Raw genomic sequence first — 18,586 nt, 5'->3', positions numbered from 1 at the left:
TATTGTGGATTTGTGTTGGCGGACATAGAAAACAGAGTTGGAATAAACGGGTCGTTTTCCGAGTGGCAGGCAGTGACTAGTGGGGTACCGTAAGGATCGGTCCTAGGACCCCAGCTGTTCACAATATATATTAATGATCTAGACGAGGGAATTGGATGTAATATCTCCAAATTTGCAGACGACACAAAGCTGGGTGGGAGGGTAAGCTGTGAGGAGGATGTCGTGACACTCCAGTACGATTTGGACAGGTTGGGTGATTGGGCAGAAACATGGCAAATGCACTATAATAATGTGGATAAATGTGAGGTTATCCACTTTGGTGGCAAAAACAGGAAGGCAGATTATTATTTGAATGGCAATAGATTGGGAGAAGGGGAAGTGCAAAGAGACCTGGGTGTTATTGTGCACCAGTCGCTGAAGGTAAGCATGCAGGTGCAGCAGACGGTTAAGAAGGCAAATGGTATGTTGGGCCTTCGTAGCAAGAGGGTTCGAGTACAGGAACAAGGATGCCTTGCTACAGTTGTACAGGGCCTTGGTGAGACCGCACCTTGAGTACTGTGTGCAGTTTTGGTCACCTTACCTGAGGAAGGACGTTCTTGCCATGGAGGGAGGGCAGCGAAGATTCACCAGGCTGATACCTGGGATGGCAGGAATGACGTACGAGGAGAGATTGTCTCGATTGGGCTTATATTCACTGGAGTTTAGAAGATTGAGGGGGGATCTCATCGAAACCTATAAAATTCTGTCAGGCCTGGACAGACTAGATGCAGGAAGGATGTTTCTGATGGCCGGGGAGTCCAGAACCAGGGGTCATAGTCTAAGGGTAAGGGGTAAGCTATTTAGGACTGAAATGAGGAGGAATTTCTTCACCTAGAGAGTGGTGAACCTGTGGAATTCTCTACCACAGAAGGCAGTAGAGGCCAGTTCATTAAATATATTTCTTAAGGCTAAAGGGATCAAGGGATATGGGGAGAAGGCAGGGACAGGGTACTGAATTTGGATGATCAGCCATGATCTCATTGAATGGTGGAGCAGGCTCGAGGGGCCGAATGGCCTCCTGCTCCTATCTTCTATGTTTCTATGTGCTTGTCCTGGCAGGAGCGACATTGCCAATTTATTCATCAGCTGTGAAGTGACATTTCTTTAAGCTGTAAGCTCACCCCCATTTGTATTTGGGTTGCGACTGACCCCAACTCCACCAGTGGACAAAGGAGATTCTCATCTCCATCTCGGCTGGATTTCAACTCGGGTCCCAGGAGTGAAAGGCAGGTGCACTGCTGCCCAGTGTCTGAGTCCAATTCCAGAAAGGGGCTGAGTTGGACCCTGTGTGCAGGGCCCTCACACCTCTGGGACCCGTGTATTAACCAGATCCACCCAAGCTCATCGGGTTCACTGTGCTATCACCAGAGAAACGAATTCCACACAGCTCCCTCGAGAGAGAGACATGGTCTGGACAGATCCGGAACTGTGCCTGCACGGAATCGATGGGTTGCCTGAGCTGGTGCAGCTCACTGAGTAAAGGGGGTTAATGTCCAGAAACTCACTCGCTGTTCTCGCTGAGTAACCGGTGCAGGTTGAATGTCCCAGTCCCAGCAGAATCCTCTCGGCTGACAGGTTTCCAGTGATTTCCTGGGAAGCGGACTCTGGGTAGGTGCTTGGCCAGTTTCGGTAAATACCAATCGTAAGTCATCATCTACAGGGGAAATGACACCAGGTTATGTCCTTTACCGAGATTGCTCCAGTCGTCAGGCAGCTTGAATTACACAAAACCAGAAAAGGCCACTCGGGTCTGTTTGCTCCAATGAAGATAAGCACAGTTTGCTCGGATCATGCAGCTCCCCAGTGTATTCAACACGACAAGAACCACAGGCTCAGGCCCACATCAGATTCACCCAACAAAAGCAGATCACCCTGAGAGACTGAGTGAGGAGACACTGGCGCTCCCCCGCCATTCACCCCCAGGACCCCGGCTCTCCCCCGCCATTCACCCCCAGGACCCCGGCTCTCCCCATTCACCCCCCAGGACCCCGGCTCTCCCCCCATTCACCCCCAGGACCCCGGCTCTCCCCCGCCATTCACCCCCAAGACCCTGACTCTCCCCATTCACCCCCCGGCTCTCCCCCAATTCACCCCCAGGACCCCGGCTCTCCCCCCATTCACCCCCAGGACCCCGGCTCCCCCCATTCACCCCCAGGACCCCGGCTCTCCCCCCATTCACCCCCAGGACCCCGGCTCTCCCCCCCATTCACCCCCAGGACCCCGGCTCTCCCCCGCCATTCACCCCCAAGACCCTGACTCTCCCCATTCACCCCCAGGACCCCGGCTCTCCCCCAATTCACCCCCAGGACCCCGGCTCTCCCCCCATTCACCCCCAGGACCCCGGCTCGCCCCCCCATTCACCCCCAGGACCCCGGCTCTCCCCCCATTCACCCCCAGGACCCCGGCTCTCCCCCGCCATTCACCCCCAGGACCCCGGCTCTCCCCCCATTCACCCCCAGGACCCCGGCTCTCCCCCCATTCACCCCCAGGACCCCGGCTCGCCCCCCCATTCACCCCCAGGACCCCGGCTCTCCCCCCATTCACCCCCAGGACCCCGGCTCTCCCCCCATTCACCCCCAGGACCCCGGCTCTCCCCCCATTCACCCCCAGGACCCCGGCTCTCCCCCCCATTCACCCCCAGGACCCCGGCTCTCCCCCCATTCACCCCCAGGACCCCGGCTCTCCCCCCATTCACCCCGGATCTCCCCCGCCTTTCACCCCCAGGACCCCGGCTCTCCCCCCATTCACCCCCAGGACCCCGGCTCCCCCCCATTCACCCCCAGGACCCCGGCTCTCCCCCGCCATTCACCCCCAAGACCCTGACTCTCCCCATTCACCCCCCGGCTCTCCCCCAATTCACCCCCAGGACCCCGGCTCTCCCCCCATTCACCCCCAGCTCCCCCCATTCACCCCGGCTCTCCCCCCATTCACCCCCAGGACCCTGGATCTCCCCCGCCTTTCACCCCCAGGACCCCGGCTCTCCCCCCATTCACCCCCAGGACCCCGGCTCCCCCCCATTCACCCCCAGGACCCCGGCTCTCCCCCGCCATTCACCCCCAAGACCCTGACTCTCCCCATTCACCCCCCGGCTCTCCCCCAATTCACCCCCAGGACCCCGGCTCTCCCCCCATTCACCCCCAGCTCCCCCCATTCACCCCGGCTCTCCCCCCATTCACCCCCAGGACCCTGGATCTCCCCCGCCTTTCACCCCCAGGACCCCGGCTCTCCCCATTCACCCCCAGCTCTCCCCCCATTCACCCCCAGCTCTCCCCCCATTCACCCCCAGGACCCCGGCTCTCCCCCCCCATTCACCCCCAGGACCCCGGCTCTCCCCCCCCATTCACCCCCAGGACCCCGGCTCTCCCCCCATTCACCCCCAGGACCCCGGCTCTCCCCATTCACCCCCCGGCTCTCTCCCCGCCACTCACCCCCCGGCGCTCTCCCCCAATTCACCCCCAGGACCCCGGCTCTCCCCCCATTCACCCCCAGGACCCCGGCTCTCCCCATTCAGCCCCCAGCTCTCCCCAGCACTGAGTTCGGAGAGTACTTTTTCCCCTGATATTCTGTGGTTAAATTGAAGAGTTTGAATAACTGAAATTAATGTGCAGTTGGGGGGAGTTGTAGATGATTAGTTCACAAGTTGTGTCAGTGTTGTGTCGGAGTTGGACACGGTTTACAGCACAGAACGATTCTGCCCTCACTCCGAGCCTAGAGGATTGGTGAGAGTGTACAGCCGCAGTACTGCGGGCGTGTCACTGCTCAGGGACATCACTTGAGGCGTCTGCTTCGCTCACACATCATTCAGATATTAAAAAGTAGCATTTAAAAATGAACTGATTAATATTTAATATTGCAATAGTTTTCTAATAATGTGATTATAAATTATTTTGACGCTTCTGAATGTGTCGCCTAGTTCTGCCTGCTGGTTTTGGGGGGATTGATGCAGATGATGGTCGCTCCGAACCCTCGGCCGGTCCCCCGGGTCTCTCCGATCCCCCGGGTCTGGCCGGTCCCCCGGGTCTGGCCGGTCCCCCGGGTCTGGCCGGTCCCCCGGGTGGTCCCCTGGGTCTCTCCGATCCCTCGGCCGGTCCCCTGGGTCTCTCCGATCCCTCGGCCGGTCCCCCGGGTCTCTCCGAACCCTCGGCCGGTCCCCCGGGTCTCTCCGATCCCTCGGCCGGTCCCCTGGGTCTCTCCGATCCCTCGGCCGGTCCCCTGGGTCTCCGAACCCTCGGCCGGTCCCCCGGGTCTCTCCGATCCCTGGGCCGGTCCCCTGGGTCTCTGAACCCTCGGCCGGTCCCCTGGGTCTCTCCGGTCCCTCGGCCGGTCCCCTGGGTCGCTCCGAACCCTCGGCCAGTCCCCTGGGTCTCTCCGATCCCTCGGCCGGTCCCCTGGGTCTCTCCGATCCCTCGGCCGGTCCCCTGGGTCTCTCCGATCCCTCGGCCGGTCCCCTGGGTCTCTCCGGTCCCTCGGCCGGTCCCCTGGGGTCTCTCCGATCCTGTCTCAGTTGGTTGTGGTTCCGTTACCTCCTGATCCACCAAGCTGAGGTCAGGTCTTTGTCCCTCACAGTAATGGAGGTATCGCAGGGAGTTTCCTGGGAGGTCTCCTCGGAGCAGGATCGTGGCGTTAGGGGGCAGACTGCTCAACAGGTTTCTGGCAAATTTATCCACAACATCATTACTACTTTGGTCACAAATCCTGAACAAAATGAGAATATAATTGGGAAAAAATTGGTTATTGGAACAGTGCATTCAGTGTGCATTTTCTGTACATCACACCTCAATCTCACACTCAACTTTCAATGGCCAACTTTAAAGAAAGCATAAAACAACAATGCTCCAAAAACACAAGGCACCAGAGCCAGGATGTCTGCAGTCTAGAAATTTAATTCTAATAACTCAGATATTGTTCACTTACTGGCAATTTGACTTAAAGGATCATACATTTATACTTCAGTAGCAGGCTATTATATTATAGATAGTATACGGTCGGCGGGCGGTGCGGCGACCGGCGGAGAGGGGGAGCGGGGCGGCGACCGGCGGAGAGGGGGAAGCGGGGCGGCGACCGGCGGAGAGGGGGAGCGGGGCGGCGACCGGCGGAGAGGGGGAGCGGGGCGGCGACCGGCGGAGAGGGGGAGCGGGGCGGCGACCGGCGGAGAGGGGGAGCGGGGCGGCGACCGGCGGAGAGGGGGAGCGGGGCGGCGACCGGCGGAGAGGGGGAGCGGGGCGGCGACCGGCGGAGAGGGGGGGCGGGGCGGCAACCGGCGGAGAGGGGCGGCGACCGGCGGAGAGGGGGAGCGGGGCGGCGACGAGGGGGAGAGAGGCAGCGATCGGTAAAGGGGGAACGAGAGGCAGCGATCGGTAAAGGGGGAACGAGAGGCAGCGATCGGTAAAGGGGGAACGAGAGGCAGCGATCCTGTCACTGGGGTCTCCTGTTCCTACATTCAGGTTTTCGCACTCTGGTGTCACCTGGTTATAAATCCAGTTTCTGATAAATGACCCAAGTCCCTGTGCTCGTGTCTCTGGCAGAACGAGATCCAGCTGGGCTGTTTAGATGGGTGAGAATAGACAATCTCTCACTGTGAACCATTGCCATTTCTATCCCCCCTCCCTGTACCCTCACCGTGATGGAATCCAGGCTTATCGCACTGTCTCCGACTCTAACTGATCCTTCCCAGGGTTAAATCTGTGGAGCTCCTCGTCTCTCTCAGCCTTTCCCTCGTCCAACAATCTACAGGCATTTAAAACCAAATCCTAGCCCAACATTAACTACACCCTGATTTGTCCCATCTTCTCTTTCACTCACAGTGTCTGTGTTGCACTGTCAGCTTTGACCCTTCCTTCTGGCTCCTCAATGAAAATTAGTTATTAAAGAAACAAAAGAACAACTTTGCATTTATATCTGTCTTTCGGGTCTTCAGGGTGTCCCAGTGCTTCACAGTGAATTAATGTGTAGTCACTGCTGTTTCATAGGGAAACCTGGGAGCCAAATTGCACCCAAGGTCCCAGAAACAGCAATAAGGTAACAACCACATAATCTGTTCTGGTGTTGTTGATTGAGGGATAAATGTTGTCCCGGACACCAGGGGGACTTCTTCAAACAGTGGACAGTGGCCGTGGGATCTTTTACGTCCACCTGAGGGGACAGATGAGGCCTCAGTTTAACGTCTCAACTGAAAGACAGCACCTCAGACAGCGCAGCGCTCCCTCAGTACCACCTGGATTATGTGCTCAAGTCTTTGGAGTGGGACTCTGACCCAGAGGCGAGAGTGCCACCATCGAGGCAAGCTGACACTGACTCTCACCAGCTATTGGCGGATGATTTGAAAGTCATTCCTTACCTGTAGTTCAGGTGGATTTGGAAGGCGATGAGTAGGAGAGCAGGGAGCCGCTCTGCCCAGTGCCACAGTGTGTTATTGCCCATTATTCTCCGCAGCATGGAGCAGACTGAAACTAGGCCGCAGCCTGACAGAACACAAACCACCAGATTACTCTGTAGCCAGAACCTTTCAACCTGCAGAAATAAAATGAACAATGTAAATGAACATAAATGGTATCCCAATTTATAATCCTAACTATAATCTTCCAAAGTTCTCTCGATTCAGGAACCGTTCCTTTAGATTAGAAAATAGTGCATTTCACTCCACTCTTTCAGAATGGCGAGAGGGGGAAACCAGGGAATTATAGACCAGTTAGCCAAACATCTTTTGTACTAGAGTCTCTAATTAAGGATAGGGTGACTGAACACCTCAAAAATTTTCAGTTGGTCAGAGAGCCAGCATGGATTAGTGAAAGGCAGGTCATGCTTGATGAACCTGATTGAATTTTTTGAGGAGGTGATTAAAGTAGTGGACAGGGGAATGTCTATGGATGTTATTTATATGGACTTCCAGAAGGCATTTGATAAAGTCCCACATAAGAGACCGTTAATTAAGGTTGAAGCTCATGGAATTGAAGGTAAATGATTGACCTGGTCAGGAAACTGGCTGAGCGACAGGAGACAGGCAGTAGGGATAATGGGCAGGTACTGTAATTGGCAGGATGTGACTGGTGGTGTCCTGCAGGGATCGGTGTTGGGGCCTCAACTATTCACTGCATTTATTAACAACTAATGGGATAGAAAGCCACATATCCAAATTTGCCGATGACACAAAGATAGGTGACATTGTAGGCAGTGTAGATGGAAGCATAAAATTACAAAGAGATATTAATAGATTAAGTGAATGGGCCAAACTGTGGCAAATGGATTTCAATGTAGGCAAATGTGAGGTCATCCACTTTGGGCCTAAAAAGGATCGAACAGGGGACTTTTTAAATGGTGAAAAGCTAAAAACAGTGGAGGTCCAAAGAGACTCGGGGGGGGGGGGGGGGGGGGGGAAGATCAGGTACATACATCATTAAAATGTCACGAACTGGTACAGAAAATAATGAAAAAGGCTAATGGAATGCTGGCCTTTATATCGAGAGGACTAGAATACAAGGGGGTAGAAGTTATGCTGCAGCTGTACAAAGCCCTGGTTAGACCACACCTGGAGCACTGGGAGCAGTTCTGGGCACCACACCTTAGGAAGGATATACTGGCCTTGGAGGGAGTGCAGCGCAGGTTTACCAGAATGATACCCGGACTGCAGGGGTTAAATTACGAGGAGAGATTACATAAACTAGGGTTGTATTCCCTGGAATTTAGACGGTTAAGGGGTGAGCTGATCGAAGTTTTCAAGATATTAAGGGGAACAGATAGGGTAGATAGAGAGAAACTATTTCTGCTGGTTGGGGATTCTAGGACTAGGGGACAGAGTCTAAAAGATAGAGCCAGACCTTTCAGGAGTGAAATTAGGAAACACTTCTACATACAAAGGGTGGTGGAAGTTTGAAACTCTCTTCCGCAAACAGCAATTGATGCTAGATCAATTGTTAATTTTAAATCTGAGATTGATATTTTTGTTAACCAAAGGTATTAAGGGATATGGGCCAAAGGCAGGTATATGGAGTTAGGTCACAGATTAGTCTTGATCTCACTGAATGGCGGAACAGGCTCGAGGGGCTCAATGGCCTCCTCCTGTTCCTATAATCTGTCCGTTACCAATTGACATTGTTCGCACAATGCGGAAATCAGGTTTAATTTGGTACAGTTGTACGATCAAAGCGAGAGAGGTCGGTCATGATCCGGAGAAGCTGGGTTTGTGGGACGCTGGTGTTGCGACTACCCTAGGGAAGGAGAGGAATGTTGCCAAGACCCAGGAGGTTGTGTGAAAAGAGTGAGGGGTGGAAGGTTATGTGCAGTGACCTACAGCAGTTCCCATTAAACTACCACCCCATCTCCAACCTCCCTTTCCTCTCCAAAGTCCTTGAATGGGTTGTCGCCTCCCAAATCCGTGCCCATCTTTCCCGCAACTCCATGTTTGAACCCATCCAATCATGTTTCCGCCCGTCACAGCACTGAAACAGCCCCAATCAAAGTTACAAATGACATCCTCTGTGACTATGGTAAACTATCCCTCCTCGTCCTTCTCCACCTGTGTGCAGCCTTTGACATGGTTGACCAGAGTCGTCCTCCAACACCTCTCCTACGTTGTCCAGCTGGGTGGGACTGCTCTCTTGGTTCCTCTCTTACCTATCCAACTGTAGCCAAAACATTTCCAGCAATCGCTTCTCTTCCTGCCCCCGAACCATTACCTCCGGAGTTCCGTACGGATCCATCCTTGACCCCCCTCCTCTTCCTCATCTACATGCTGCCCCTCGGCGGCATCATCCAGACGTGGCAGGTTCCACATGTACGCTGACGACACCCAGCACGACCTCGCCACCTCCCTACAACCCCACCACTGTCCCTAAGTTGTTAGATCGCTTGTCCAACATCCAGCACTGGATGAGCTGCAATTTCCTCCAATTAAATATTGCTAAGACCGAAGCCATTGTCTTCGGTTCTGCCGCCACAAACTCCGCCCCGAGTCACTGATTCCATTCCCGCGAGACTGAGCCAACCTTGACATCCTATTTGACTCCGAGCTGAACTCCCATCCCCATATCCTCTCCGTCACCAAGACCACCTACTTCCACCTCGAATATCGCCCGTCTGCAACCCTGCCTCAGCCCGTCTGCTGCTGAAACCCTCATTCATGCCTTGCTCACTGCCAGGCTCGACTACTCCAACGCTCTCCTGGCCGGCCTCCCATCTCCCACCCTCTAAATTTAAACTCACCCAAAACTCTGCTGCCTGTGTCCTAACTCGCACTAAGTTCCATTCACCCATCACCCGTGCTTGCTGACCTACACTGGCTCCCAGTCCGGCAATGCCTCAATTTTAAATATTTTATCCTTGTTTTCAAATCCCTCCAGGGCCTTGCCCCTCCCGAGCTCCGCAATCCCCTCCAGACCCACCCTGAACTCTCTGTTCCTCTGACTCGGACCTCTTGTGCACCCCTCCCCCTCCCTGCAGCCCACCACTGGCGGCCGTGCCTTCAGCCGTCTGGGTCCCGTGGTCTGTAAGTCCCTCCCTAAACCCATCCACCTCCCTCTCCCTTTGACCAAGCTATTAGTCACCCCTCCCAATAGCCCTTCTTCATTAAAGGTGCTATATAAATGCAAGTTGCTGTTGTTGATAATTAAACAGGCTGTATGTAACTGTGTCTGTAGTTTGTGTAGAAGTGAGACCCATGTCCAGCAACAGGTTACAGTTTCTCCCAGGCAGTTAAATACAGAGGTACAGTTAATAATGGATAGGAACCCTGGTACAGGCCAGCAACACAACAGCACAGAGACCCGAACATTCACAGAACATTCCCGATTTTGTATGATATTCCCAACTTCCCCCTCCCCATCCCGCCAGGATGCGAGGAGCCATAATTCCGTTTTCCACAGCCCAGTCCCTCAAGATCGTTGCACAGGGCAGAACAGAACTTACCACGCTGGGCGCCAGTGTTACACTCCAAGATCGGGTACAGCACTGGTTAAATGCTGTGCCCTTAACCCGGTCCCAACACTGCCTGAACATTACCCATCACTACAACACCCACTGTGCCAATAGCAAGACATTTCTACATCAGTCATTGCCCAGCAGCAGTTAACAAGGGGCACAGAATGCTGAGCCGTGTTATCAGAGCTGCAGAGTATGTCTGTGTGGGAGACCCTCTAGTGCCTGAGGCAGGCAGCACCTGCCTTCAGTTCTGGTCACCAAGATACAAGGTAAACATCCAAGTCCCAGGAGTGATGCAGAGAAGTGCAGGAGACTAACTCGGTGTCAGAGGGAGCGAGTTATGAGGAAACGTTAAAACGCAGACACTTCAGGCTTGAAAGGAAACATTTAACCTCTCCAGCAAAATGAAGTTAATCCCGAGTCACTATTCCAAGTTAAACCACGAGGGCAAGACAGGGGAACACAGGTCCAAACCGTCAAAAGGGAAGTTCAGGACTGATATCAGGAAACCCTTCTTCACACAGAGCGATGAATACTTCCATCCGGGTCGGAGAACGGAAACTCGGGTCATTTAAGCAGCAGTTGGACGCTGTAATGGGAGAATCATAGGGTTCTATGGAGGATGATGGCCTCCCTCATATCTGTGCTGATCTTTCTAATCACTGTGTGGCAATTCCTGCACGTACCTCGGCCCTGTTCCCCACAGGGGAACCTTACGGCCAGCAGAGAGACTTTCACCCCATCAGTCTGGGCTGGAACCCATGTCTCTCGAATGCAGCACTGCCCTGCTCCCACGAGCACGTCTGTCACACTCCCCAGTTCATCAGATCATTTATTGGGTCCGTGCTGCATCTGGACTGAGGATCAAGCCAACGTGCAAAAGCGCAACCCTGTAACCCGGCAACTACCCCGAGATATCGGCTCATCGGATTGGGCAGTTTACACATCCAATGAAGTAGAACCAAAAGTACAAGTGCTGTCTGTGGGATGAGGTGTGTAAATCAGTAGGAGGTGCGACACATGAACTCATCACACTGCTCATCACATGGTCAAATCAGATCAATTCAATCATAGGACACTCACCACTCCAACAAAGAGGGGTTTGGTGATGTCCAGGTTAGCTCTCCAGGAGAAGAACAGGGAGTAGGAGCAGAGCATCACAGTGAAGAGCCACAACACCGAGCATTGGGGGGAGCTCCTGCAAACACACACCAATCAGAACCCTCAACACACCCACCTGTTTCCATAGCAACCACAACCTACCGACACATCGACATCTTCAGGCCAAGTCAACATTTCTCAGACTGGGTGAAGAAAAAGTGACAAGGGCAGAACAGATCGAGGAGACATATGGGGCAAGGGGATCAAACCTAGCCGAGGCACTTCAAGTGTGCAGTACTGCTGATCTCCAGATGCCACCACCAAACACATCTTCCCCTCTGCTCGCAGCATTCCCAAGGGACCATTCCCCCCGTGACAACCTGGTCCACTCTTCAATCACCCCCAACACCCACTCCCCTTCCCATGGCACCTGCCCTTTCACCTCCTTCCAGGTGAAGCAGCGATTTACTTGTACTACTTTCAATTTAGTATACTGTATTCGCTGCTCACAATGGGGTCTCCTCCACATTGGACTCCCCCCCCCCCCCCAAACACCGATTGGGTGATTGCTTTGCTGAATACCTCCATTCAGTCCGCAAGCAGGACACTGAGCACCCAGTCATTTGCCATTTTAATTCTCCATCCCACTCCTCTGTCCTCGGCCTCCTACACTGTTCCAATGAAGCTCAACGGAAGCTCGAGAAACAGCAGCTCATCTTTCGATTCGGCACTTCACAACCTTCCGGACTCGACATCGAGTGCAACAATTTCAGACCAGAGCCACTGCTCCCATTTTTCTGGCCAGCGGTTGCTGGTAATGACGCTGCTGTTACCATTTACAGCTCCTCTGGGCCTATCTTTTGTTTCTTTACTTGTCCCATTCTCTTTTGCCTTGCATCATCATCCCTTTTGTTATTTAATCTCTTCTGCCTTCCATGCTATCACCAGGCCTTCCCTTCTCCCCTTTACTTGCTTACAGCCGGTTACATCTCGAACATCTGCCAGTTCTCCCCACAGATGCTGTCTGACCGGTTGAGAATTTTCAGCATTTTCTGTTTTTATTTCAGATTTCCAGCTTCCGCAGTAATTTGCTTTTGATCTGTACACTGTTGCTAGTTGTTCAGAGTGTGGTCCAGTGTATAAGATGCAGAGTGACAAGAAGTGAGCCTTATCTGGAGGTTATGGACCAGCCAGGGGCAGGTGAGAGGCACTGGGATCCAGAGGCACTGGGCCTGTGTTTATCCACAACAGCAATGTTGATGTCCAAAGGAGCCTATTGCCTCCATCACTGCTGCTTTGTGAGAATTCAGGGCCGGTGCTTCATAAAAGTCCAGTGGTTGTTTGGGGAGGAGGAGGGGTGGTGAGCTGAAAACCCACGGATCACTCTAACCTGCCCGCTTCAACTGGGCAGAACAACTCTCAGCCCCTCCTCACTGGCACATCAACAACAACAACAATTTATATAGCACCTTTAACATAATAAAACGTCCCAAGGCGCTTCACCGGAGCATTATCAAATAAAATTTGACACCGAGCCACAGAAGGAGATATTCAGGCAGATGACCAAAAGCTTGGTCAAAGAGGTAGGTCGAGGAGAGAGAGGTAGAGGGGCGGAGAGGTTTAGGGAGGGAATTCCAGAGCTTAGGGTCGAGGCAGCTGAAGGCACGGCCGCCAATGGTGGAGCAATTAAAATGGGGATGCTCAAGAGGCCAGAATTGGAGGAGCGCAGAGATCTCGGAGGGTTGTAGGGCTGGAGGAGATTAGAGATAGGGGGGGGCGAGGCCATGGAGGGATTTGAAAACAAGGATGAGAATTTTAAAATTGAGGCATTTGTTAACCAGGAGAGAATGTAGGTCAGCGAGCACAGGGGTGATGGGCGAACAAGACTTGGTGCGAGTTAGGACACGGGCAGCAGAGTTTTGGATGGCCTCGAGTTTGCGTAGGGTGGAATGTGGGAGGCCAGCCAGGAGTGCGTTGGAATAGTCAAGTCTAGAGGTAACAATGGCATGGGTGAGGGTTTCAGCAGATGAGCTGAGGCGGGGCGGAGACGGGCGATGTTACCATAGTGGAAATAGGCGGTCTTAGTGATGGCGTGGATGTGTGGTTGGAAGCTCATCTCGGGGTCAAATATGAAACCAAGGTTGCGAACAGTCTCAGATGTTTGGCAGAGAGAGGGATGGAGTCGGTGGCCACGGAACAGAGTTTGTAGCAGAGACAGAAGACAATGGCTTTGGTCTTCCCAAAATTTAGTTGGAGGAAATTTCTACTCATCCAGAACTGGATGTTGGACAAGCAGTCTGACAATTTAGAGACAGTGGAGGGGTCGAGAGAGGTGGTGGTGAGGTAGAGCTGGGTGTCGTCAGCATACCTGTGGAAACTGACGCTGTGTTTTTGGATGAGGTCGCCGAGGGGCAGCATGGAGATGAGAAATAGGAGGGGGATTAGGATAGATCCGTGGGGGTCACCAGAGGTAACAGTGCAGGAGCAGGAAGAGAAACCATTGCAGGTGATTCTCTGACTACGATTAGAGAGATAAGAATGGAACCAGGCGAGTGCAGTCCCACCCAGCTGGACGACAGTAGAGAGGTGTTGGAGGAGGATGGTGTGGTCAACCGTGTCAAAGGCTGCAGACCGGTCGAGGAGGATTGGTTTACCTTTGTCACAGTCACAAAGGATGTCATTTGTGACTTTAAGACAAGACACGTTTCGGTACTGCGGTAGGAACAGAAACCTGATTGGAGGTTTTCAAGCATGGAATTCTGGAAAGGTGGGCACGGATTTGGGAGGCGACAACACGTTCAAGGACTTGAGAGCAAAGGGAGGTTGGGTTGGGGCTGTCGTTTGCAAGGACGGAGGGGTCATCGATTGAGTTCGTGGAGAGGGGTGATGATGGCAGATTTGAAGGAGTGCGGGACAGAATCCAAGAGAGAATCGTTAACAATGTCAGCTAACACTGGATCCAGGAAGGGAAGTTGGGTGGTCAGCAGTTTAGTGGAAATAGGGTCGAGGGTGCAGGAGGTGGTGGCTCTCATGGATAGGAGGAGCTTGGATAGGGTGTGAGGGGATATAGGAGAGAAACTAGAGAAAGATACAAGTTCAAGGCTAGGGCAGAGGGGAACCACATTACTGGAACATTCATAGAGAGACAGTACGGGGAGGGAGAAAAATTGGAAGAAATATCAATATTTCACACACTGACCAATTTCTATTGGCTAATCTCACCTACCTCACTCCACCAAATGGTGAAAGTGAAAAATTAAACCTCAGTCACTGAAGATCAACCAGTTAGAGGGGGGAGCGCGCGCGCATTTACTGCACGGGGGCGGGGAGAGCGCGCCCGCGCTTACTGCACGGGGGCGGGGAGAGCGCGCGCCTGCTGCACGGGGGCGGGGAGAGCGCGCCCGCGCTTACTGCACGGGGGCGGGGAGAGCGCGCGCCTGCTGCACGGGGGCGGGGAGAGCGCGCCCGCGCTTACTGCACGGGGGCGGGGAGAGCGCGCGCCTGCTGCACGGGGGCGGGGAGAGCGCGCCCGCGCTTACTGCACGGGGGCGGGGAGAGCGCGCTTACTGCACGGGGGCGGGGAGAGCGCGCGCCTGCTGCACGGGGGCGGGGAGAGCGCGCGCCTGCTGCACGGGGGCGGGGAAGCGCGCGCCTGCTGCACGGGGGCGGGGAGCGCGCTTACTGCACGGGGGCGGGGAGAGCGCGCATTTACTGCACGGGGGCGGGGAGAGCGCGCATTTACTGCACGGGGGCGGGGAGAGCGCGCATTTACTGCACGGGGCGGGGAGAGCGCGCATTTACTGCACGGGGCGGGGAGAGCGCGCATTTACTGCACGGGGGCGGGGAGAGCGCGCATTTACTGCACGGGGGCGGGGAGAGCGCGCATTTACTGCACGGGGGCGGGGAGAGCGAGCATTTACTGCACGGGGGCGGGGAGAGCGCGCATTTACTGCACGGGGCGGGGAGAGCGCGCATTTACTGCACGGGGCGGGGAGAGCGCTCATTTACTGCACGGGGCGGGGAGAGCGCATTTACTGCACGGGGACGGGGAGAGCGCATTTACTGCACGGGGGCGGGGAGAGCGCATTTACTGCACGGGGGCGGGGAGAGCGCATTTACTGCACGGGGGCGGGGAGAGCGCATTTACTGCACGGGGAGGGGGAGAGCGCATTTACTGCACGGGGGCGGGAAGAGCGCACTTACTGCACGGGGAGAGCGCGCACTTACTGCACGGGTAGAGCGCGCACTTACTGCACGGGTAGAGCGCGCACTTACTGCACGGGTAGAGCGCGCACTTACTGCACGGGTAGAGCGCGCACTTACTGCACGGGTAGAGCGCGCACTGACTGCACGGGTAGAGCGCGCACTGACTGCACGGGGACGGGAAGAGAGCGCACTGACTGCACGGGGACGGGGAGAGCGCGCATTTACTGGACGGGGAGAGCGCGCATTTACTGCACGGGGACGGGGAGAGCGCATAGATACATAGATACATAGAAGATAGGAGCAGGAGTAGGCCATTCGGCCCTTCGTGCCTGCTCCGCCATTCGATGAGATCATGGCTGATCCTTTAATTCAGTATCCCGTCCCCGCCTTCTCTCCGTAACCCTTAACCCCTTTTGCCCGTAGAAATATATCTAATTCCCTCTTAAATATATTTAATGAGCTGGCGTACACTGCCCTCTGTGGCAATGAGTTCCACAGGTTCACCACTCTCTGAGTGAAGAAATTCCCCCTCATCTCTGTCCTAAATGGTTTAGCCCTTATCCTTAAATTATGTCCTCTAGTTCTGTTCTCACCCGCCAAGGGAAACATTCCTTCTGCATCCAGTCTGTCTAGACCTGTCAGAATTTTATACACTTCTATGAGGTCCCCTCTCAATCTTCTAAACTCCAGTGTGTACATCCCTAAACTACATAGTCTCTCCTCATAGGTCATTCCCGCCATTCCTGGTATCAGCCTGGTGAATCGCCGCTGCACCCCCTCCATGGCAAGAACATCCTTCCTCAGATGAGGCGACCAAAACTGTACACAGTACTCGAGGTGTGGTCTCACCAGTGCCCTGTACAGCTGCAGCAAGGTATCCCTGTTCCTGTATTCTAACCCTTTTGCTATGAAGGCCAGCATACCGTTTGCCTTCTTGACCGCCTGTTGCACCTGCATGCTCGCCTTCAGTGACTGGTGTACAAGAACACCCAGGTCTCTCTGTACTTCCCCCTCTCCCAATCTATTGCCATTTAAATAATAATTTGCCCTCCCGTTCCTGCACCCAAGGTGGATAACTTCGCACTTGTCCACATTATAGTGCATCTGCCATTTATCCGCCCAATCGCCCAGTCTGTCCAAATCGCTCTGGAGCTTCCTGGTCTCTTCCTCTGAGCCCACCCCCCCTCCTAGTTTAGTGTCGTCTGCAAATTTGGAAATGCTGCATCCGACTCCCTGATCCAGGTCATTAATGTAAATTGTGAACAGCTGGGGGCCCAGGACAGATCCCTGTGGTACCCCACTTGTTACTGCCTGCCATTCAGAAAATGAGCCGTTTATTCCAACTCTCTGTTTTCTATCTGACAGCCAGTTCCCTATCCACGCCAATACTTTTCCCTTTATCCCATGAGCCTCAATTTTCCATGCTAATCTTTTATGTGGGACCTTATCGAAGGCCTTTTGGAAGTCCAGGTACACCACATCTACTGGCTCTCCCCCATCTATTCTACCAGTTACTCCCTCAAAAAATTCCAATAGATTAGTCAAGCACGATTTACCCTTTGTAAATCCATGTTGACTCTGTCCTATCCTGTCCCCATTTGCTAAGTGCTCCGCTATTTCATCCTTAATGATGGACTCCAGCATTTTGCCCACAACTGATGTAAGGCTTACAGGTCTGTAATTACCTGCTTTTTCCCTACCCCCCTTTTTGAATAGTGGGGTAACGTTAGCTACCCTCCAATCCATCGGCACTGTTCCCGAGTCTAATGAATTCTGAAAAATCATCCTTAGTGCATCCGCTATCTCTAGGGCCACCTCCTTCAGTACCCTAGGATGCATGTTATCAGGCCCTGGGGATTTGTCCACCTTCAATCCCTTTAGCTTCCTTAACACCATATCCTTAGAGATATTGATTTGCGTCAGTTCCTCCTTTGCCAATGTCCCTATTTTTCCCGATATCCCAGGGAGGTTTTTTGTGTCTTCCTTCGTAAAGACTGACCCAAAGTATGCATTTAGTTGATCTGCCATTTCCTTATTTCCCATTATATATTCCCCCGTATCTGACTGCAATGGACCAACTTTGGTTTTCACCAGTCTTTTCCTTTTGATATATTTATAAAAGCTTTTGGAGTTAGTTTTTATATTTTCCGCCAGCTTGTTTTCGTAAGCTATTTTGCCCCTCTTGATCATGCCCTTTGCCCTCCTTTGCTCTATCTTAAACTGTTCCCAATCTTCCGCTTTTTTTGGCTATTTTATACGCCCTATCTTTGGATTTTATGCTGTCTCTAATTTCCCCTGTTATCCACGGTTGAGTCACCTTTTTAGATTTCCTTTTATGCCAGATTGGTATAAACAATTTTTGCAATTTTGTCATTCTATCTTTAAATGTTTGCCATTGTTTATCTACCTCCAGTCCTCCCAGGAACGTTGTCCAATCAGACCTACTCAGTTCCCGTCTCATGGCATCATAATTCCCCTTGTTTAAATTCAGGACCTTAGTCTCTGAGTCAATTTCTTCGCTCTCCATTTCGAGTGAGAAATCGATCATGTTATGATCGCTCTGACCCAAGGGTCCCCGTACAACAAGATTACTGATTAGTCCCTTCTCATTGCACAGTACCCAGTCCAATATAGCCTGTTCCCGAGTTGGTTCCTCGACATATTGATCCAGATAACCATCCCTTAAACACTCAAGGAATTCCTCCTCCTCATTATTTTTACTGATTAGGCTAGTCCAATCTATATGTAAGTTAAAGTCACCTATGATGACAGCTGTGCTCTTATTGCACGCTTCTCTAATTTCCCTCGTGATGCCCTCCCTAACCTCTATTTTACTATTTGGAGGCCTATATACCACTCCTATTAATGTTTTTCGCCCCTCGCTATTTCTTAGCTCCACCCATATAGATTCTGTATTAACTGAGTTAATATCCTTCTTTTCAATTGCATTTATCCCCTCTTTTACTAGCAATGCTACCCCTCCTCCCTTTCTTTTTTGTCGATCCTTCCTAAATACTGAATACCCCTGTATGTTAAGCTCCCAGCCCTGCTCACCCTGCAACCATGTTTCCGTAATCCCAATTAGATCATAATTATTAACCTCTATTTCCACAGCTAATTCATCTACCTTGTTCCTGATGCTTCTCGCATTAAGGTATAAAACCCTCAGGCTTTTTTTATGCTCACATTTTTTATGAATTAGTTTGGCCCTTTGTTTTTTGTTCCTCACCCTTTTACCATTTATTTCTGTCTGCCTTTCACTTTCCTCTATTTCACTACATAGGTTTCTAGCCCCCTGCCATACTAGTTTAAATGCTCCCGAACTGCT

The 18,586-nt window shown here is 52.9% G+C and overlaps 1 protein-coding gene across 6 annotated transcripts in view; it reads right to left on the bottom strand.

Annotated features, from left to right (window-relative positions):
- tmem260 (transmembrane protein 260) overlaps positions 1–18,586 on the bottom strand; it is an 84,798-nt gene that overhangs the window by 15,258 nt on the left and 50,954 nt on the right. For all 6 annotated transcript variants that reach the window (XR_015073024.1, XR_015073026.1, XM_085963224.1 and 3 more), the window contains 4 exons: positions 11,035–11,149; positions 6,377–6,549; positions 4,563–4,734; positions 1,545–1,693 (listed from right to left, as the gene is read on the bottom strand). Coding sequence is in view for 4 of the 6 variants with exons in the window: in XM_085963224.1 (XP_085819350.1) it covers positions 1,545–1,693; positions 4,563–4,734; positions 6,377–6,549; positions 11,035–11,149 (609 nt within the window). In the remaining 2 variants the exon portion in view is untranslated. The remainder of the gene's footprint in view (positions 1–1,544; positions 1,694–4,562; positions 4,735–6,376; positions 6,550–11,034; positions 11,150–18,586) is intronic.

This window comes from Somniosus microcephalus, chromosome 21 (genome assembly GCF_052327205.1).
Source record: "Somniosus microcephalus isolate GS21.2 chromosome 21, FLI_Smic_1.0, whole genome shotgun sequence".
Lineage (NCBI taxonomy): Eukaryota > Metazoa > Chordata > Chondrichthyes > Squaliformes > Somniosidae > Somniosus > Somniosus microcephalus.
The sequence above is the reverse complement of the archived record's forward strand: the minus strand, read 5'-3'. Positions and strand labels throughout refer to the sequence as shown.